Source organism: Centrocercus urophasianus, unplaced genomic scaffold (genome assembly GCF_019232065.1).
Source record: "Centrocercus urophasianus isolate 14NV4802_14NV808 unplaced genomic scaffold, USGS_Curo_1.0 seq_12, whole genome shotgun sequence".
In the NCBI taxonomy this organism is placed as follows: domain Eukaryota; kingdom Metazoa; phylum Chordata; class Aves; order Galliformes; family Phasianidae; genus Centrocercus; species Centrocercus urophasianus.
This window is the reverse complement of record NW_024884364.1, coordinates 54886950-54906461: the sequence shown is the minus strand read 5'-3', so window position 1 is coordinate 54906461 and position 19512 is coordinate 54886950. Positions and strand designations below refer to the sequence as shown.

Here is a 19512-nt window from a genome sequence, read left to right as displayed (position 1 = left end):
CCCTCTCCCTACTTCCCCCCTCCCTTTCCCGGAGCATTGCGAACGGGGGTATTTTCTTCGGGGTATAAAGCTGAGAATAGACGGGAGGAGAGCCTCAGAGCTTCACCTCGTTTCCTCATCCCCTTTCGCATGCGAACCTCCTGCAACATCTCCTTCCTCCTGCTCCTCTCACCTGGCCGCCTCTGCCCAGATCATGTCCGCTAAGCTCCTGCTGGTTTTCTTCCTCCTCTCAGTGTTCCACGCCCGGTAAGTCCGCTCCCTTTTCCTCCCTCACCCCTCCGGCTCCTTTCCTCTCCGCGCCCGCGGCTGTCCGGAGTTCTCCGGGCTCTCCCCGCTCCGCTCTCCCCTCCACCGCGGGCCGCTCGCCAGCGCTCCGTCCCGATCCGGCCCGGCACAAAGTTTTCCCTCCTCGAGCCGCCGCTCCCCCGCTTCTCAACCCCGGGGCTGGGTTGAGGAGGGAGAGCCCCGCTACTAGGTGGCCGTTATCCGCCGCTCTCGGGATTTTCCAGCTGTACATCTCTGCGGCTTGCACTTTGCCGCTGGTGTCTCCTCGCAGCATCAGAATTAGTGGTCCCTGAAGAGGAGAGTGCAGCTCTTCTCCCTTCCCGGCTGGGAATTGGTCCCCCATCATCCCGCGCTTCTTGCTGTGGGCAATGGGAATGTGCGGGGAGTTTCGCGGTGCCCGTATGGCTACAGGGGACTTGTCAGCCCCAGATGCCTTCCAAGGAGACTCGTGGTGTGGAGGCAAAAGCAAGGGAAGTAGAACTCTTAAGCAGGAGCACCAAACACCGTGAAAAAAGCCTGTTTGAGGTATTAGTCTGATTCACTGTGATACCTCTCCCACCTGCAGCCTTGATCTATAGAGGAGGCAGGTAGGAGTTTGCATCATTTGGAGGTGCTCTCTAGGAAGTACCAGCACTAGGGGTTTAAAAGCCCTGTTAGAACTCGGCTGTACTGGTGACAGGTTTTAATGGAGCTGCTCCCGCAAATGGGAATTGTGATCGGATGTGAACTTGCTTCTCATTTTCACATACAGCCTGAATGCCTCCAGCAAAGTTGTGATGGGTGCAGCAGGCAAAGAGAGATGATCCTGAGCTCCTTTTCTATCAGTAATTCAGCACCGTTGCGGTGTTTCAGCTGGAGAATATCAACCATGTGTGCTAGGAGATGATGCCTCCTCTGAGAACGGTTCTGTAATTGCAATATTAAAACATATGGTTTGTCTTGAACCTGGGGGAGAAAGGAAAAAACAAAACAAAACAAAGGGTCCTTTAGGGTCTTTAATGTCCATTGGGTGAACAAATAAAGGAGTGCTCATCTACTTAAAAATGTCCTCAAGTTTTCTGTACTTCTGGCACTTGATTATACGAGCTCTCTCTGTGGAAAGTCAGTAGAATCTAGATTTCAAAAATTATTTTCATATAGAAATTATACTTAGACCACCTGCAATTTATGAAGTCATATTAGGTGATTCATGGCTAATCCTGCAAGGCATGTTGGCTGTAGAGCAGTTTCAATTAAAAGTTTTGTTAAAGGCTCAAATATAGTGGGTCTATAGTGGCAATGTTGCAGGTTGATGATGCTCTGTGGTGCATTTGTTGGCCTTTTTTCTATTGCTATAGGATGTCTATCAAATCTTCTTGACACCTGAGGTATTGTAAGAGACAGTGGTGTTATTAAGGGGAGAGACTGAGAGAGAGAGAGAGAGAAAAGAGGTTGCTTTGATGGACATAGCACATCCATTAATAGACAGTGCTGATACCTCTGATTCTGTGCTGCTTTGCACCTTGCATAATTACTGACATTGGTGTGAAAATGCTGCAAAATGATATCACATTGCCAGGGCAATTGCAGGTCCAAGCAGTGGATGATTACTGCTGTGGGTTCCACCACAGAGGTTATCTTTTCTCCTGATAACTTCATCTCAGTTTGACTGTCATGGATTTCCTCCAGCAAGAGACAGATCAAACAGATTTGGTTTCTAAGATACCAAAAGATGCATCTCCAAATCAACATTTTACTGTTCATGCACAAAGAGCTGCTCAATGAAATTAGTGTCATGTGAAAATAGCTTCAGCTGTGATTTCTGGGCAACTGTACTTTTACCACATTTGCACTGCCGTACTTTGAAAATAAAAATAATACCACCTGTGAAGGAGAGTCTCAGTGTTTGGTGTAGTGCTGTTTTGTTTTTTGTTTTTGTTTTTGTTTGTTTAAATGTCACTGAAATCACAAGGAGACTCTGGAATTCCAATTAATTTACAAAATGTATTTGTGCACTTGTGATAATCCATCTTATATGCAAGGAGAAAGCTCTTAATTCTAAGCCTTGTAATACATTAAACTGAGAGTTGAGCACTGAGAATATAATAATTTATTAATAGGATAAAATGATCAGGACGTATTAAAAGATCTGAATTTTTAATACTCTTATTAGCCTGTGTGCAAGAGATGGATCCGTTTTCTTGATGGATTCATGAAGTAATACTGTGAATGTTTGCTCTCTGAAAGAATATATTGTAAATGTACTGGGTAAATATGCAGTCAGGATAGGTTGGTGTAAAATGCTAAGGTACAAAATACTAGAGAGTAAAAAACTATTCTGACAGCTGCAGTAACTCACAGGTAACAACTTCTTCGGAGTCTGGCAGAAGACCACATCCAAATAATTCTCAGTTCTGACCCATTCTCAGATACCTAGCAGATGTTAATTGGAATGTCCTGTTGTAAAAACAGCTTAAGGCTGAGTATATAGACACAGTTGAGGGAAAGATCAAAAACTTAAGAAGACTGCAGATTTACTCAGAATGTAAATTTAGATTTTTAGTTACGTAAAATAACATCCGTTTATTTGATTTATTATTGCAGTTCCAGAAAGGTTGAAGAGGATGAATATGAAGATGGAACAACCAACCAAAAATGGGTTTTAGCTCCAAAAACACAAGACACAGATGTGACCTTGATACTAAACAAGCTGTTGAGAGAGTATGACAAAAAACTACGGCCAGATATTGGATGTAAGTACTCCCTTCTGCACACGGAGGAAAAGTATCTATAGAGAAGACACTGTATTACAGTTTGGTTATATATTTGGGAAAGTGGAGATTAATTGTCTTTGGCTCAAGTTCATTTCCAGGTCAGCATTTTCTAAATGCTAGTTCTCATGGGAAGATGTGGAGGTAATTTGGCATGCTAAGCTCTATTTTGCATGCATAGTTTGTGCAGCGATATGGAAAGACTAGTTTGAGGTCTTTGGCAGGACTGCAAACATACTTTGCTCTTTTGTCATCCAATACAGATGTATGGAAAACTCAAGCCACAGGTTCTGAGGAGTGATAGAAAAAACTGAGTGTATTAAAAACCAAAAAGTAGGACATGGCAAGAGAAGAATGTGCATCTACTCCCTGTAAAGTGTGATCACAAAAGTTACATTCCTCAATGCTTATAGGAAGGCACTTAGACTTGTTTTTGTAAATAAGGCAACTCTAGATTTTTTTTTTACCCTTTCAATCCAGAAAACACTCTATCTCCAAATAAACCTGACAGAATGAAGCGCCTCATGTGCAACACTAATACATACAGGGATATATTTAGATATGAGGTAGTAGATATCTGCGTAGATCAGAATGGCTTTAGCACAACTGCCGTTCCGTTTGATCACATACAGTTTGTATGACAGAAACCAGAGGTAATTTATAATTTACGCTAATTGCACCTTCTTGCATACATTTCAGAATAAACAGGGATCAGAGAATGCTGAGAATAGCCACCTCAGATAACTTGCCATTGCTAATTTTTTACAAAGAGATTAGAGAGAATTTCTGCCACTGATTAAAACTGAAACCACTATTTGGTGATTGCACGCATATTGATATACTTTGTAAGTCATCCCTTTGGGTGAGTGTAGATGGAAGTAAGAGCCTTCTGTAGATATTCCCCATTTGAATTATTTTTGCACAAGAATTCCAGACAAAGAAAAAAAAAAAACAACACAAACAAACCCAAAACTATACCACGCTGTGAAAGTAAGGCGCTTAAATTTTATTTCATAGCTATTACTTTATTTTCCTGTAGTATTTAAAAAGATCATATTTGACTGGTGTCTTTATTTCCAATGCAGACTGACATGTATGTTTTTCATACTGGATCTTGAATATCTGGTAGAGAAGTGCTTTAATGCAGTTCCCCCACCCATATCAACATCTGGAAGACGTTCTCAGATAATTATTTTATTTTATTTTATTTTATTTTGTACACTGTGTCCTCATATCACTGTCTTCAGGCAGAGTAAATTATGTTATGCCTATGTGGGACAAAGTAATCATTCAAAGTCCCCATGTCAGTTGCCATAAAATTATAGAGGTCAGACATATCCTGCAGCACTGGAAAATTGTTGTCACTGAAATAATTCCTTTTGTCTCTCCACAAAATTTCATAAATTCTGTTGTAGTGAAGAGAGTTAAATTACATAGTTCTTCATATATAGTACCAAACAGACTTTACAGTTCTTGACTACTGCCTATCTGTTTCGATTAAGGTATCAGTCCTATGCCATTTTTCTCTTTGACAGGAATCTGGTTATTTCTGAACTTGTGCTGAGCATTGTTCAGATGCTAGAGAAGTTACTTCACCTCCTGTCTTCCTTCCCTGGTCCCTTTTCCCTCCTCCTACCTTTGATGTAGATAAGCAACATTGCCCTTTTGAAGCTAAGGAGCTGCCTCATTTGTCAAGGAGAACACCATGGGAATGTTAGAGAATCAGGCTTTATTCCCTGAATTGCCAGCTGGTTGCTCACACACCATCACATCTTCCTTTCTGTCTGAGAGAAGTTATCCTCCAGGTTAGATGATGGTCTTGTCTTGGCCACAGAACAGTGTCCATGCCACAAAGATCCCAGTATCAATATGTTATCAGTTAAAGGGATGTTAACAGAAGCAATAGGCACAGAGCATGTAGTAAGAAAATGCATGTTTTTTTGAATTTATAAAAAGCATGGAATGGACCAGTGGAGGAAGAGAGAAGTAACTTTCAGAATCAAACAGAAATGCAGCCTGTAAAGGACAGTGGGGGCTAAATCTTGGTCTAACATGCAATCAGTTACTCATTACAGGCAGCACTTGCATTGCAATTTAAATCCATAAACTAATCTGCTGTCCCACAGGATAGAGAACTCACCATTTCATGCCACATTACTCTTCCCTCAGTTACCTGAGTGCACTGTTTCTAATATCGGTTAACTTTAACAGGCCTTCTTTCTGAACGTAGTCAGAAAAACCTAAAAATATTATGTACTTGTCTGGACTTTCACAGTTTAGGATTGCAATTTTTAAGTGACTTGGGAACGTGCTTTTGTAAGCCAAAGGCCATGGGTAGAGAAAAACTTTGACAAATGAAAATGCATGCTGGCCCTGGCAGTGACTTCTCTGCAGTCTTCCATCCTTCCCAGGGAAACAAATGCTCTGGCTAGCTCGGTTAAGTCCAGGCACTATCTATCACTGTACAGGACTATTATGAGTGCCCACTTGGCCTACCATGAGCACAGAGTATATCAGTGTTATATTATCTTCAGGTCATTAGTGAATGGAGTCCTGTGAACAGACCCTCAGCCATTCTTCTTCCTCCTGCCCAACCCAGCCCATTTAAACCACTGTAAAGAGTGTGTAGGTCAATGCTGAGAAGCCAGAATAGAGCTTGCTCTCTTCAGAAAAGGAATATCTTCCAATATGCTTGGACTTGGTTTTCATATCAATGAGTGTTGGTCAGAATATATGCAGAGATTTATGTTCAGCTGGTAGCACTGGGCAGTACATACATCATCTTCAAACTTTCAGGACTGGATTTTGAAGGAGAGATTGAACAGCCCAAGTATTAGGTGAAGTAGTTTCACTGTGAAGGATATCAGCTATCTGACACATTAAACATATCTGGGTAAAAGGAGCCTTCAGTCTTCAGACATGAAATTAGTTTTCCACCAGCAGGGGAATGTCTAACTGCATCCACCTTGGGAACACACTTGTCAGAGTTCTCATCTTCATAACTATCAGAACATAGGAAAGTTTTCATTATAAGAATAGCATCTGGTGGTATACCAATAAAACACAGAATGTATGTGCCTTTTGGAACTGAGGTGAAGGAAAGGGAAAATACCTCACACTGAAGAGATTACACTGGTATACTGATTAAAAAGAAGAATGTTTTATGGAGACAAAGTATCTTAGCACGATTCTCACCCACTTTTTACCAGTTAGAATTACAGGGCTGACAGTTGTGGCTTTGTTGCATGGTATAAAAGGAGCCAGACCAGGATAGCAGGTAATCCATTCTGAACTGTGAAGGCATTACCATCACTTCCTTATGTGGAAGATAATATGCAACCTTTTTTTCTTTTTCCTTCATTTATTGTGAAACTATACAAACAACCTATCAAAAGAGTTGGCAGATAAGAGATTCTGCTAGTGATACTAGTAGGAAAAAAACCCTCTCTCCAAACCAGACTTAAGATGCAGTGTTCAATTGAAGCATGAAGAACATTATGTCTCAAGAGTTGCCTTTCAGTGGCTAGTTTGCTTAGCTCAGGAGAATGATCTTATTTCATTTTGTTCACTCAGAAGCACTAACTAATGTTGTACAAAATTTATGTTGTGACAAGTCAATAGTAATATTAACAGTCATTCATAACCTGAACTAAACTTTGAGTTCCCATCTTAACCTCAACCTGCTACTTTCCAAAGAACACAACCTTTCCATAAGCATCTTTAGCAAGGAGTCACTTACTTCAGCACATTTGATTTCAGTGAAAAGGATATTCTTAAACTAACCCTGCACTCTGATCAAGTGCTCTTCAGCCTTCTGGCAATTACCTGCGCTTTTCCCCAGCTTCTGAAATACCTTTCTGTCTTAGTTTCAGCTGAGATGGATTTTTTTTCTTTAAAGTGTCTGATATGATGCTATGTTTTGGTTCTAGGAGAAAAACAAGGTTGATAGCTCACTGATATTTATAGTTGCTGCTAAGCAGTGTTGTATAGAGACAAGGCCATTTCAGAGTCTTGACTCATACTAACAAAGGACTGGGAAGGGACAGAATTAGGATGGCTTACTTAGACTGGCCAAGAGGATATTCCATACTATTTGACATCATGTGGAAGGAGAATTTTGAAGTGGGTGGGAGTTCATCTCACTCTCTTCTGCTCGCTGGGGACTAGTTGGGCATTGGTTGGTAGTGATCAATTGCTTGTGCATCACTTGCTATATACTTTCACTTATATATAGAGAGATAACTATCCTTTTCCTTTTCTCTGTCTTAGTAAATAGTTATGTCTCAATCCAAAAGTTTTGTTCTTTTTTTAATTCTCTCCCCCATCCTGCTGGGAAAGGGTTAAACCACAACAGTCTTTTTGGTGCACTATGTGGGTCACAAAGGGTTGAGATAACAGCAGATCTGACTGGAGTGTGTTAACATGGGGTGTTAAGATGGTTTGATAATTGCTGGTCATTATGCTAATTTTTTTCACTATTAATGAAGCTTTTTGAGACAGGGAAGGACATAGTCCAGCAGATCCTCAGCCTCCCTTTTTTTTTTACATTTATGTCTTTCTCTAGACTAGTTACAGTAGGTCTTGAGAATTTTGAATATCCTTGGGATATTCAAGCCAGTGTGCTTCTATTGTTATGTATCATGAATGTATTCCAGGTTACGTTTAAGATTAAACAATTATTCAAGAATATCACCCAGAGATCTGTCTCGAGGCAGGAGAGTAACGAATGGCAGGGGGTATGGGATGGTACAGGCAGGTGCCTACAGCAATGTGCTCTCCTACTGATTTGAAATTTTACCTCTGAATAACTGCAGAATGCTGAAAAACTAGTGGAATAGGTGGAAAAGGTCTGAGGTAGCAAACCTTCTAGACTTTCTAGAGAGGCACAAATCACTGCAGCGTGCTGGGGCCTGGCCTCTGCCTACCCAGCTCTGTTCAAAACTATTCAGCATCCTCAAGGGGAAGAGAATACTTTTGGATCTGATGACAGTGCAGTGGACCCTCCAACTCCTGTGATATGGACTGGCCCGAAGGCAAAGATTTTGAAAAATCTCCAGAAGAGAAGGTGACACATGCTGAAGAGACTCCACTACGTAATAAAATGACAGTAAATGAGAAGAAATATGCCTTGTTCAATGATGAGTTGTGGGAAAGCTATGGAGGTGTAAGGTTGCTGTGTGGAGTCGAGGTGACGAGTTGCAGAGGCTATTGAAGAAAAATGTAAATTAAGCCAATTTGCAGAAGTGAAAGACATCTAGCTGGCTTCAGGCATTGCTGCTGAGAGAAGTGGCCAGTGCTCTATTTCTATACTGACTCCTGGATGATGGCAAATGTCCTATGGTAGTTACAGCAATGGAAGCAGATCAAATGGCAGCATAGAGGCAAACCCATGTGGGCCACTGCATTGTGGAAAGATATTGTTGCCTGGATAGAGGACATGGTTGTAAAGGATCATCACGTAGATTTTCATGTACCCAAGAGTTGTGCCACTGAAGAACATCAGAACAACCAGCAGGTGGATCAGGCCACTGGAATTGAAGTGACTCAGGTAGATCTGTACTGGCAACAAAAGGATGAACTATTTGTAGCTTAATGGGCCTGTGACACTTCAAGTCACCAAGGAAGAGATGTAACCTATGGATGGGCTTGGGATCGAGGGGGTGGGTTTTGCTACGGATGCTATTGCACAGGTTATTCGTGAATGTGAAACTTGCTGTTGCACATTCTGCAAGCCAACCTGATAAAACCTCTTTGGTATAGAGGATGGCTGAAATATAAATACGAGGAGGCCTGGCATGTGGATTATACCACAGTCCCACAGACTTGCCATGGCAAAAGCCACATGCTCACAACAGGTAATATTTAAGCCATAGCACTTTCCCAGAGCACAAGACTAGAACGAGTTACACAGTTGCCAGGTACAAACAGTTAGAACTGCTGTCCATTGCCTTTCCCCATGGTATTCCTATTGAGAGAAGCATTGTTGGGAAATCAGTAATTTCTCTTTTAGCGCTTAAAAAGCCTAAAAAATCAGTACAGATGTTATTTCCACTGAGTTTTAGGCTGCCCCAATGGTCTTTGCTTTTACTTATGCTCTGCCAAGGAAAGTTAAATACTTTCAATTAGCTTCTGTATCTGAGACTGAGGTAAAATAATGCTGCTGAGAAAAAAGCCAACCAGAGGGGAATACTGTCAAGCGTACTCAAACTGTTCAGGGCAACTGAAAGTAGAGTGTTATCACAAGTATTGGTAATAAAGCTGAAATAAGACAAAAACCCCAAATCAAGGAATATAAAGTTGAAAGACAGAACTTCCCGTCCCTCTGAGTCAAAACAGTAATGAATGATACTGATTTTACTGATATTCACTCAAAGGGCAGAAAAGAGTAGCTTGTTTTTCCTTCCTTTTTTTTTTTTCTTTTTTTTTTTTTTTTTGGTTATGCTGCAGTAACTAAGATTCCTCTGGAATTCTTCATGTACAAAGGCTGCTCCAAAAGTAATGCCTCCTGTTCTATTATATTGGCCCACAACATTAGAAGTGGATGTTTGTGGCATGAGAGTAGTTTGAACCTTCCTGCCATTATTCCATTCCATGACAGATGGCAGCAGAGAGGCATTCTGTCAAAGTGGTGTCTGATAGGGCAGTGCACATGAAGCAAAAGCATATCACTGACTTCCTCCGTGTGGAAAAAATGACACTCACTGACATGCATTAATGCTTGCTGAACGTTTATGGAGACAAAGCAGTAGATGTGAGCTCAGTGAGGTGCGGTGGGTGGTGTGTATCAGCAGAGCTGATGGCAAGAGCAGGTCACCTCCTCTGGTGCAGATTTTTATGAGTGCAGCATGCAGGCTTTTGTTCATAGCTGGCAAAAAGTGTATAACTAATGGTGATGACTGTTGAAAAACAGTTGAAAAATAGTGTTTTGTAGCTGAGAATTTCCTCTATCAAACAGTGTTATTATACTCTTTGTATCTGTTGTAGTTTCTATGGAAATAAATAGGAGGCATTACTTTTGGAGTGACCTATTTCAACCCTACAATCTCTACTGTATTTATTGTCTATTCACAATTCCAAATAAATTCACTTTACAGTGTATAAGTATATATTTTGCACACTGTCATACCCCTCATAATTTAATACCCGTGTCTTCTAACTTCACAGGTTCTAGCCGTATTGAGGGCCAGAATGGTTTTATTTGCTCCTGAACTGCCTCTATAACTCTTACCCAAGTTCTTCAAGACAAGAGTGTTCTCTCACTAACAGCTGTGCAACTCTCAATACCTTGAATAGTTTTGTACAAGTGCAGCTAGCAGAAATATGTAGGCTCATTTATGTTGGCAAACACAGAAAGTTTTACTGTGGTAGCTGGGCAGACTTTAATAGCAGATCCCAAGCAGTTAAAAGCATGCAAGGAGCAGATCTGTTAAGCAAGTGAACACATCTTTTATTCTGTTGCTATATAAAGATGCATTTTCAAGTGCACCCTAAGTGACAACTTTAAGTTCTGAAGCTCTGAGAACTCTTTTTTTTTTTCTTTCTGACCTGTCTTCCTAGTAGGTCTTGCAGAAATGCACCCTAAAGAGCACCACAGGCTATTACCACTGTGGCTGTCAAGCTGTTTTTGCTAGCTGCTGATTGCTGCACCTGATACTTTTAAAATTAGCTCCAGCAGGGTTTCCCCATATGTGGTGACAGAGGGTTGCTTATTGCCTCCTGGATCAAAATATTTTCTAGATCATAGTGCAGAGAAAGCTGTGAATTGTCATGCAAGGTAAAATTGCCACTTTCTGGTGCAATTCTTCTTTATGTTAGCCTATAAGAGTTTGTAGGAGGTAGTGAGTGAGATAGTTGTTTCAGACAGTTATGCCTGCAGGGCTAAACTGTGTGTAAAGGTACTACAGAATGAAGGTGAGAGGGAGTAACTTATGCTTGTACTATGTTACCTCTCAGAAAGGAAAAGCTATAGTCCTGGCTTCAAGTTCTCTACTTTTGATCACTGCAGGGGGTCGTGGAGGCTAGTCTAATTTAAGCTTATGTTGAAGAAAGAAATCTTGAATAAACAGTTAGTTGGGAATGCTTTGATCAGGACTTAGGTAGTAGTAAGACTGCTGTATCTAGTGAGAGCTCATGAAGTGAAAAAGAGCATAAACAGAAATCTGGAATGTCTTAATTCCTATTGATGCTTTCTTTTCTCTTGGGAAAGGAAAGTGAGTTATCTTTATTCAGGAAACTTGGTTCAGTCACCAGTCCGGAAATCCATTAGCTGCCCATTTCCATGGGTATGGAGTAAATAGGAAAACTATTTTAGTGCCCATGCATTATGTAAAAGCACACCTATCTGAGGAGAGGAATGTTCCTGAGAAAAGTGTTGCTATTCAATGCAGACAAGAGCAATCTGTATTCTGTGTGGGAGGGTAGAAGGGATTTCTCACTTGCCTGCAGCAGTTTTAGTTCTCTAGCATCTCTAGTAATTGATACTTTCTTCTGCAAATTTTACCATTGATATTTCTTTGAATATTAATAGCAAGGCTTATAAACGATGCGTAAACTGCTTTACTGTAACTCCAAAGACCAAGTTTTGGACTTTGAAGACTAAAATCTGTGTATGAGTTTTAAAAGATGACATAAAAAAATAGGTTAGATGCATCTTAAAACACATAGTCCTCATCTGGTGCCAGTATAGTCATCAAACATAGGTTCTTACAAAATCTTGCACAGGAACATTTCTGATTAGGATATGCTGTTGACAATGAACTTTTTTCTTGATGTTCTGCTTTTCTAATTTCTCAGTTATTGAGATGAGTAGAAGAGAATTTCAGAGATTAGTTGCTCACCTTATGCGGCTTATAGCTTCTCTGCTGTTGGGGGAAAAACTGTGCATTTCACATCTCCTCTTGGGTAAAACTCTTGTGAAACATACTAAACAGATATCTAGAGAAGTTTTATTTATTGTGGTGACCCTGAGGCCCTCAAATGTAGTGTTTCTACTTAAAAAGAAAAAGGAATGTGTCCTTATTTATTTACTTACATTTGTTAATGGAAAGTGTTGTTTTGGTTTTCTGGCAGATTACTTACTGAAATGGTTTGAAACAAACTAACAAACTCATACTGAGTATTTATCTTAAGAGGCACTGTGAGTAGGAAAGTTTGGTTGACAGTTAATGTTTGCCAAATACTTCAGCTAACTGTCAGACCAAAAACTATTTATAGCAGCTGCTTGTTCTAATTTTCTTAACTTAAATTCATCTAAGAAATCTGAGATGAGATTGGGAGAGCGGTGTACAGTCTCAGGAAAGCGTCAGTTGAAAAGTAAGGGTCTGGAAAAACCTGGGAATTGTTAGATGAGAAAGTCCGTTTTCAATCTCTCCTTACTTCTGTGATTACCTTGACAGGTAATCTCCTAGCTCTTCTAGGTGCAGAAGTGCAGTTTGAAGTGGATTTCTGTTTGTTTATTTTTGCTTATCAAAGAGGCTTTCTAAGGGAGCATTTGTAAATTTGGCAGATGTACAGGGCTGTAGTTCCTGCTTCAGTGTTGTAGCGCCAAGCAATAAATTATTCTGTCATCTTTAAACAAGAAAAAATTTCTGCTTATGTTATTTCAAAACACTGTTGCTCTTTTGCAACTGTGTAGTGTTCCAGTGACTGCTGCTGTTTATCCAAACCTTGCTTTCTAGATTTTGCAGGAACAAATTCCATTCTTGCGTGGTCTTCTGATTTCACATAGGAACTATTTCCTATGGATATAAATAAACCATAATGGAAGATTCAGGGACTGACTGCAAAACCAAGCTAATTATCTAAGATGTAGAGTTTTGATTCTTAAACACCACAATACCAGAGGAATCACAAGCTGTGTATTAGGGAAGGATGGGTAGAAGATGAAAGAGGTAGAGATTGATAGATGGTAATGCTAAGATATGAAGAATAAAAGTTATTTCTTACTGATGGAGAGATTCTTTCTAATGCATGCTGTCATTCACACTTCTGGTCAGAAAGGCACCTTACATGTGAATATAGTACTTCTCATAAGACTGTTCCCATCCTGATACTGCACTCATGCATGCTTTCTTCGAAGTCTAATTTTTAATATTCCTTTTGGTTTTTATTTGCGTTCCTCTTCAGGTAGTTAGATCTTAAATCATAGGGATTACAGTTGTATCAGAATTTCACTGACTGTAACATGTGAAGGTCTTTGATTTGTAATTGTTGTTCAATTCCATTTTCTACATGCAGAGAGAATGTTTTGTTTTTTTTCTTTTCTTTTTTTTTTCTTTGTTTTATTGTGTTCTCCCCCTCAATGGTACTTTCCCATTACTATATTGTTCTTGAAGTGTGGTAGATTTTCCTAAAACACAGAGGTTTTAGCTGACCACAGAGGTTTTAGCTGACTCAACTATCGATGAGAAATAACTTCTCTTACAGAAACAAACAAGTAATTAGATGTCACCTGTTATATCATGTAGGAAAATATTCTTATCATCACTAATGCAAAGCAAGCATTAACGCTGTAATCACTACTAACCACTGTTACCAATAACTGTGTAATTATTTATTGCTGCTTATCCCATAATAAAAATAGCAGTTTATGTACAAATGAGATAATATAAAATATCACTGTATTTTCAAGAAATATTACTGTAGAGCCAATCTTGTGGTTTTTTTTTTTTTTTTTTTTTTTTTTCATTCAGAAGCCTTGTATTTGTTAGGTGGTCATACTCCTTAAATTGCTTTGCTTCAAGAAATAAGTGTATATCTGTCCATAACCTTTTTTCTACCAGTGTTTTGGCAAGAGCAGAACAATTCAGAGTTAAGAGTTGCTTGAACAGTGTAAGAAAGGTTAGCTCTCAACAAATACTAATTTTAACTTTATTTTAGAATTTATGAGAGCTAAACTAGTCCAATTCATACTTAAGTGAACTTACTATGAAAATACTTACAGGCATTAAACTTTTAAAAATAATTCAAAATATTTATGATTTGTGCAGAAGCATGAGTGCTATTTGGACAGACTTCAGATGTGTAAATCCAAGTCAGGACTGCACAGAGCCTGTTAGTTGCTGTACTTCATAGTTGTGCAGACATGCCTGACCTAGCTTTAGGCTAACTGGTTAAGTGTTCACCTGGCTGCTTAAGTGAGCTTTGCAGACAGCACTGAGCTCACCACTCCTGCAGCTTGGCATCTCTTGAACTGTTTGACATTTGAAGACAAATTTCACTTGGATGTCATTGCAATGTGAGCGTCACAAGGTTGACTGGAATATAAACACATCTGCCTCAAAGACATGGCATTTGGATCAGATGGGGACTACTAGCTAAATATTGGCAAGACCTTAGTTTTGTTTGCAGATATTTTGATTGGCTAGAAAAATCCCCTTCTCAGTTAAAATCAGCGTGTTTGAAAATGGAATGATTGTGATGAGCAGTTAGCTAACCTTAAATAGCACTGTTTAGCAGCCTCACAGTGCAATCATTTGTATGTACTTTCATTGTCTTTCAGGGAAAGTTAACTACCATATATCAAAAACCAATTCAAAGAACTTTGAGAATGTCAATATATTTGTTGACAACCTTTAATTGCTCTCCAGCATGTGATATACATATGGTTCTATTAGTAATTTTTCTGAACTCCTGAGACAGTTCTCCAGAACTATTCTGGACTGAAGCCAATATCAAAATGGTCCTAGAGCATGGGATCCATCTGCAATCTTGCTGTTGCTTTTAGTGAGGTATTAACACTATGGTTTATCAACCAAGACCTAGAGGGCTGGTTCAGTGCAAGAAAAAAGGCTCCATCTGCAGCTCTTGCTACACTGCACAGTGCAGGGCTCAATCAGCCCCTGAACTGAGCATTCATAACTATATGTAGAATATAGAAAAATAGGCCTCAAAATAACTGATCATGTAATTTTTTCTTTATTCTCATACAATTCCATTTATTTTTGAAGGCTAGTACAGGAAGAGTAACTTCTAAGCATAAGTATGATTACTTTTAGACTCAGTTATTTTCTTAGTACGTTTTGAGTGAAGTAATCCTTAAAATCTTTACCTCATTACTGTTTGTATTTTGAATTAAAATCCCATCTAAGTGTAATGCTTGCACCTGATGGTTCTTCAACTATCTGTTTATATCTGCGAGAGTCTGTGTGCAACAAGAACTGTACTTTTCTTTCTGTTCCAGAATCTGGAGATGTATTTGACATGCAGTTGTACAATTTTATTTTTCTGACTGACCAGGAAAACAAAATATCATTCAAAGAAACTTGCATTTTTTTCTTGTTGTGGGAATATAATAGCTTACATGAATTTTGATTTATTATTATTTTTTTTTCCCTGGGGATTTTTGAGATTAGATGCTGATTTTGTTTGGGATGGGAAGTGGCTGTAGTTTAGTTTTCTTTTGCTCAGAGGTTAGACTTTTACTATATGTAAGACCAAATTCTCTTTAGCATCAGTGGAATTTTTTTTATTGTTTCTCACCACACAGACAACTTGGCCCAGCATATTCAGGAGGAATAAACATTTCATAATCTATTTATATATTTAACCCTAGTGATTCAACAAAGATGGGTTTTAAGCATTGTGTTCTGGTCCTGACCTTTTTCACTGATCCTACCAAGATCCAGTTGCATGCCTGTGTGCATCACTGCATCTAGTCTCATTAGTGTTTACCAGAACTTCTTGGTGTTGAACTTCTATCTGGATGCATTCCTAAGTCCTAACAAGATCAGAGCCTTTTATTCAGTGTATGTTATCTCGGTAAAAGAGCGAGCTGCAGTTCCCTGCCATTAGCAGTTCCTATGTAGCAACATTTATTGCTGCATTTTGAGGCGTCTCATTACCAAAGGCTGCTAGACTCCTATTTAGTTATTAACTGGGTACAATTAGAATTGCATTAATCAGTTGTGCTTGTTCAGCTGAGTAGCTGAGTTCAGATTTTCTTTTGCTGAAGGGAAGATCTGAGTTTATTAGCCAGTCCTGCAGACAATTTTAAGCCATGACCTTAAAACAGGTCCCTAATATCCTGTCAATATGCAGTCCACAACTTGTGCGGTGCTTCATGAATTACAGAGAATGGTTATTATCTGTGATGACTATTTGTGCCCATTTTAGTTTTTTTAAGTTTATTTATTTTTAAAACATTAGATGCAGTCTTTGTGAGGAGGGGAATATATCCCCAAGTCTTAAATGACAAGCCAGTTTGCCCATATATAGTTTTTTTTAGAATCATGGAGCTTTCTGGATACTTAAAACTCCTCAGCATCTCATTGTTAGTCTGAAATTTGAGAATAGAGGCAAAAATTATTCATCTTTATATGTGGAGATTCCCATCTATCTTCAGTTTTGTTTCCAATGGCTTCATAAGCTTTAGACAAAGCAACTGTTCTGTAGGTATTTTGACACTAAAGATGCGAAACGGAATCTAAATTCTCAGGGCCTGAAGTAAAGAGATCTTGTCCTGACCTACTCGATGTCTTTGAATTAAACTCTGGAAGTCTGAAAACATGGAATGCCTTGTGAAAAACATGAGTTGATTTAACCAAATGAAATTCAAAGAGCATTAGATGAATGAGTGCAAAGGCAATGTGAGCTGGAGGGAAAGAGTCTAAACTGAAAGGAGGAAAGTTGCGAAGGTTTAGTGAAATGGATTTTATTCAGAGCTAGTAAGATGAGATAATCTAGAAGGATTTTTCTGTTACGGAGCAAGCATGCCATACGTGAATATTGAGGAAATGGAAGAAGATGTATGACTGATGTGAAACTAGAAATAGTGCAGTATCTCAAATTTTGAGTTTGAGCCTCTGTGTTTGGCAATTAAAATTTTCTTTAATTTTCTTTGCCGCTGAGGTAAATTGTGATCATGATGATAATGTGCTGCGAGCTGTAACTTGTGGCAGTTTTTATTGGGGAGGAAGGAAAGAATGTTGTCTTCATTAAAAATACATAACCTTGCTTCTCAGTAGTTCCTGATTTTAGCTGCAGAATAAACCTTATGATAATTGTGGGAGAAAATGTTTAAAGTGATTACTTATGTTTTCTGATAAATAAAAATAATACTAAATGATTTTTTTTTTTTTTCTCCACAGTAAAACCAACAGTTATTGATGTTGACATTTATGTCAACAGCATTGGTCCTGTATCATCAATAAATATGGTAAGTGCCTTGCTAACAAAGGTTTTTATCTGGACTGTTTGTCTTGGCATCAGTGCTAGCTTTTGAAAAAGATAATAAACACTACTGGGATAAGTTACATTTATTGCTGATTTAGTTCTGTTTTCAGCTTTTAGCACTGTTTTTTCAGATGACTCTTTTGTATTTCTTCAAGGGACAAATCCTCAAGTAATATTGTTCTCTGTGTTGTCTACCATAAAATGCTGGTAGATCTTGATTGGTGAAGTAGTAGTCACAGGGAAAAATAAGTGTAAAAGAAAGCTACTCTCAAGAAAATTCTTGAGTTGCTTTTTCAAGAGTCAGTCAAATATACAGAGCATCACAGTACAGCGTTAGAAGAGTCACCATGTGTTATCAGTGTATTGATTTTAAATCCATCACTTCTTCAGTTGTCACTTTCTGTTCACGAAATTATCAACAATATTTAACCTTACACTGTAATTTTGAAGGAATTATCCATAGCTGTACTGCATGTGTAGAGACTGGAAAAACTGAAAAGTTTGCGTAATACTGTGATGATGGTTGATCAATTATTGTGGTCTTATTAACTCCAAGACATTCCTAGTTCTGCAGCAACACATTCATATTTAGAAAGAAAGCTGAATATTTATCTAGCTGTAGGGATGTGAATTACTGTGAGTCCTCAATGCAATTTCTGCTCAGAATTCAGCGCAGTATGCTTTGTAAACTAGTTTGGTCTTTATTTTGATAGAATTTGGAAATGGAGAATCTGAAAATATGCTTGTTAATGTCTTTCTTTATTAGTAAAGCTCTTATACCAACTCATCAAAGCAGTGGCTTAGTGATGTCTGTGCTGATAGCCAAAGACCGATGGGTAAAATGGTGATAGATGGATCCAGTACTTGTGCTGCATGTGCATCTTGTATTTTTGGAAAAAATGCTTCTGAATTTGAAGTTTGATCACTCAGGCTGATTGTTATTGCCTATGTATATAGGAGAATGCAAATTTTTGCAGCGTATCAAACATTGGCTGAGGAAAGACTCCTCTTGCCTCTGGAAATGGGAAATCTGGCAAGTAAAGACAGAACAAACCATGTGCAGGGAACAACCTGAGCACGTATGCAAAGAGTAAGAAGTATATTAGCCATATTTCTTTATGTGAAGCACTAAATGCCAAGCAGTGGCAGTACCTGCTTCATTCTTGAATTGATAAATAGGTAACTATCTTGCTTTTCTCCAGCTGTGTACCAAAGAAAGACTTACGTGAAGAACTATTGTGTTTATGGCTTCCATTTGCGTGGGTACTCAGTTAAAAGGCAATAGGGACAATGGCGAAGATGCTTACAGTTCCTCTTTTGCTTATTTGAATTACCTTTTACCTAGTATTTCGTGAATTCATTCAAGAAATGAATGTGAAATACTAATTAAAATGGCATTTGATAGGAATTGCTTCAGGAAGAAGGAAAAAGTAATAGAAACAACCAGTTGTTCTTGGAAGATGATTATGATGGTGCAGTCAAAACATGAGTAGATTTTATTGATTGGCACCAAGATGGAAAAATGCAATGAAATGTCAATGAAAGGAATGCAGATTTTATCTTTTTGGTAGTCAGTGTTCTTAATGGAATAGTCAATAACACTTTAATGTTGGAATATTTATTGGTTAAAGCAGAAAAATGTTAGAATAGCTGTAAGGGAAAGACAGTAAATAGAATAATGATGAACGAAAATAAAAAAAAAAACATTTCATAGTTTTAAGAATTCAAATCTGCTTAAAGCTTGTATTTAAATTGCATGGAAATGTACTGAACTGTAGAAGTGGTCCTAGTTTGTGGACAGTATATATCACTGGAAATGAACATGAATTAGCTAAGCACTTTTGAACTTCAAATCTGTTGTCAAATCTGATTATTGATGAAGGAGCTTAATGTTAGGCATATAAATATAGCAAACTTTTGTCCAAAGTCTTAATTTGTACTCTTTTTCCTCAGAGTTTATTGAAACTTACATGAGAGAAGTGAGCTCTCAGTCTCAAACTTATCACGAATATGGGAAATTGTGTTCACAAATGTAAAGTTATGGTGCTGAATGATGACTTGTCTCTTCGGTGACAGAACTGCTCTGAGGAGTTGTTCTGAGAACTGCTCTGAGGAGCTGCTCTCATCCTTACTTACCAATTTTAACTGCTTAGCTACAGTATGCTCTGTAATCTATACTGGAGGAGAAAAAAAAAAAAAGACAAAAAATAATCCACATGGTATTTGGAACTAAAAATTCAAGTTTTCATTTATTTTTATCTAAAGCTGTGTTTCATATAACCTGTGAAACAGTGGATCATGGATG

The 19512-nt window shown here is 38.5% G+C and overlaps 1 protein-coding gene across 1 annotated transcript in view; it reads left to right on the top strand.

Moving 5' to 3' along the window:
• The first annotated feature begins 193 nt into the window (after nt 1-193).
• GABRG3 (gamma-aminobutyric acid type A receptor subunit gamma3) overlaps nt 194-19512 on the top strand; it is a 286455-nt gene continuing 267136 nt past the window's right edge. Inside the window, exons 1-3 of the mRNA XM_042810309.1 lie at nt 194-246; nt 2869-3017; nt 17123-17190. Coding sequence (XP_042666243.1) covers nt 194-246; nt 2869-3017; nt 17123-17190 — 270 coding nt within the window. The remainder of the gene's footprint in view (nt 247-2868; nt 3018-17122; nt 17191-19512) is intronic.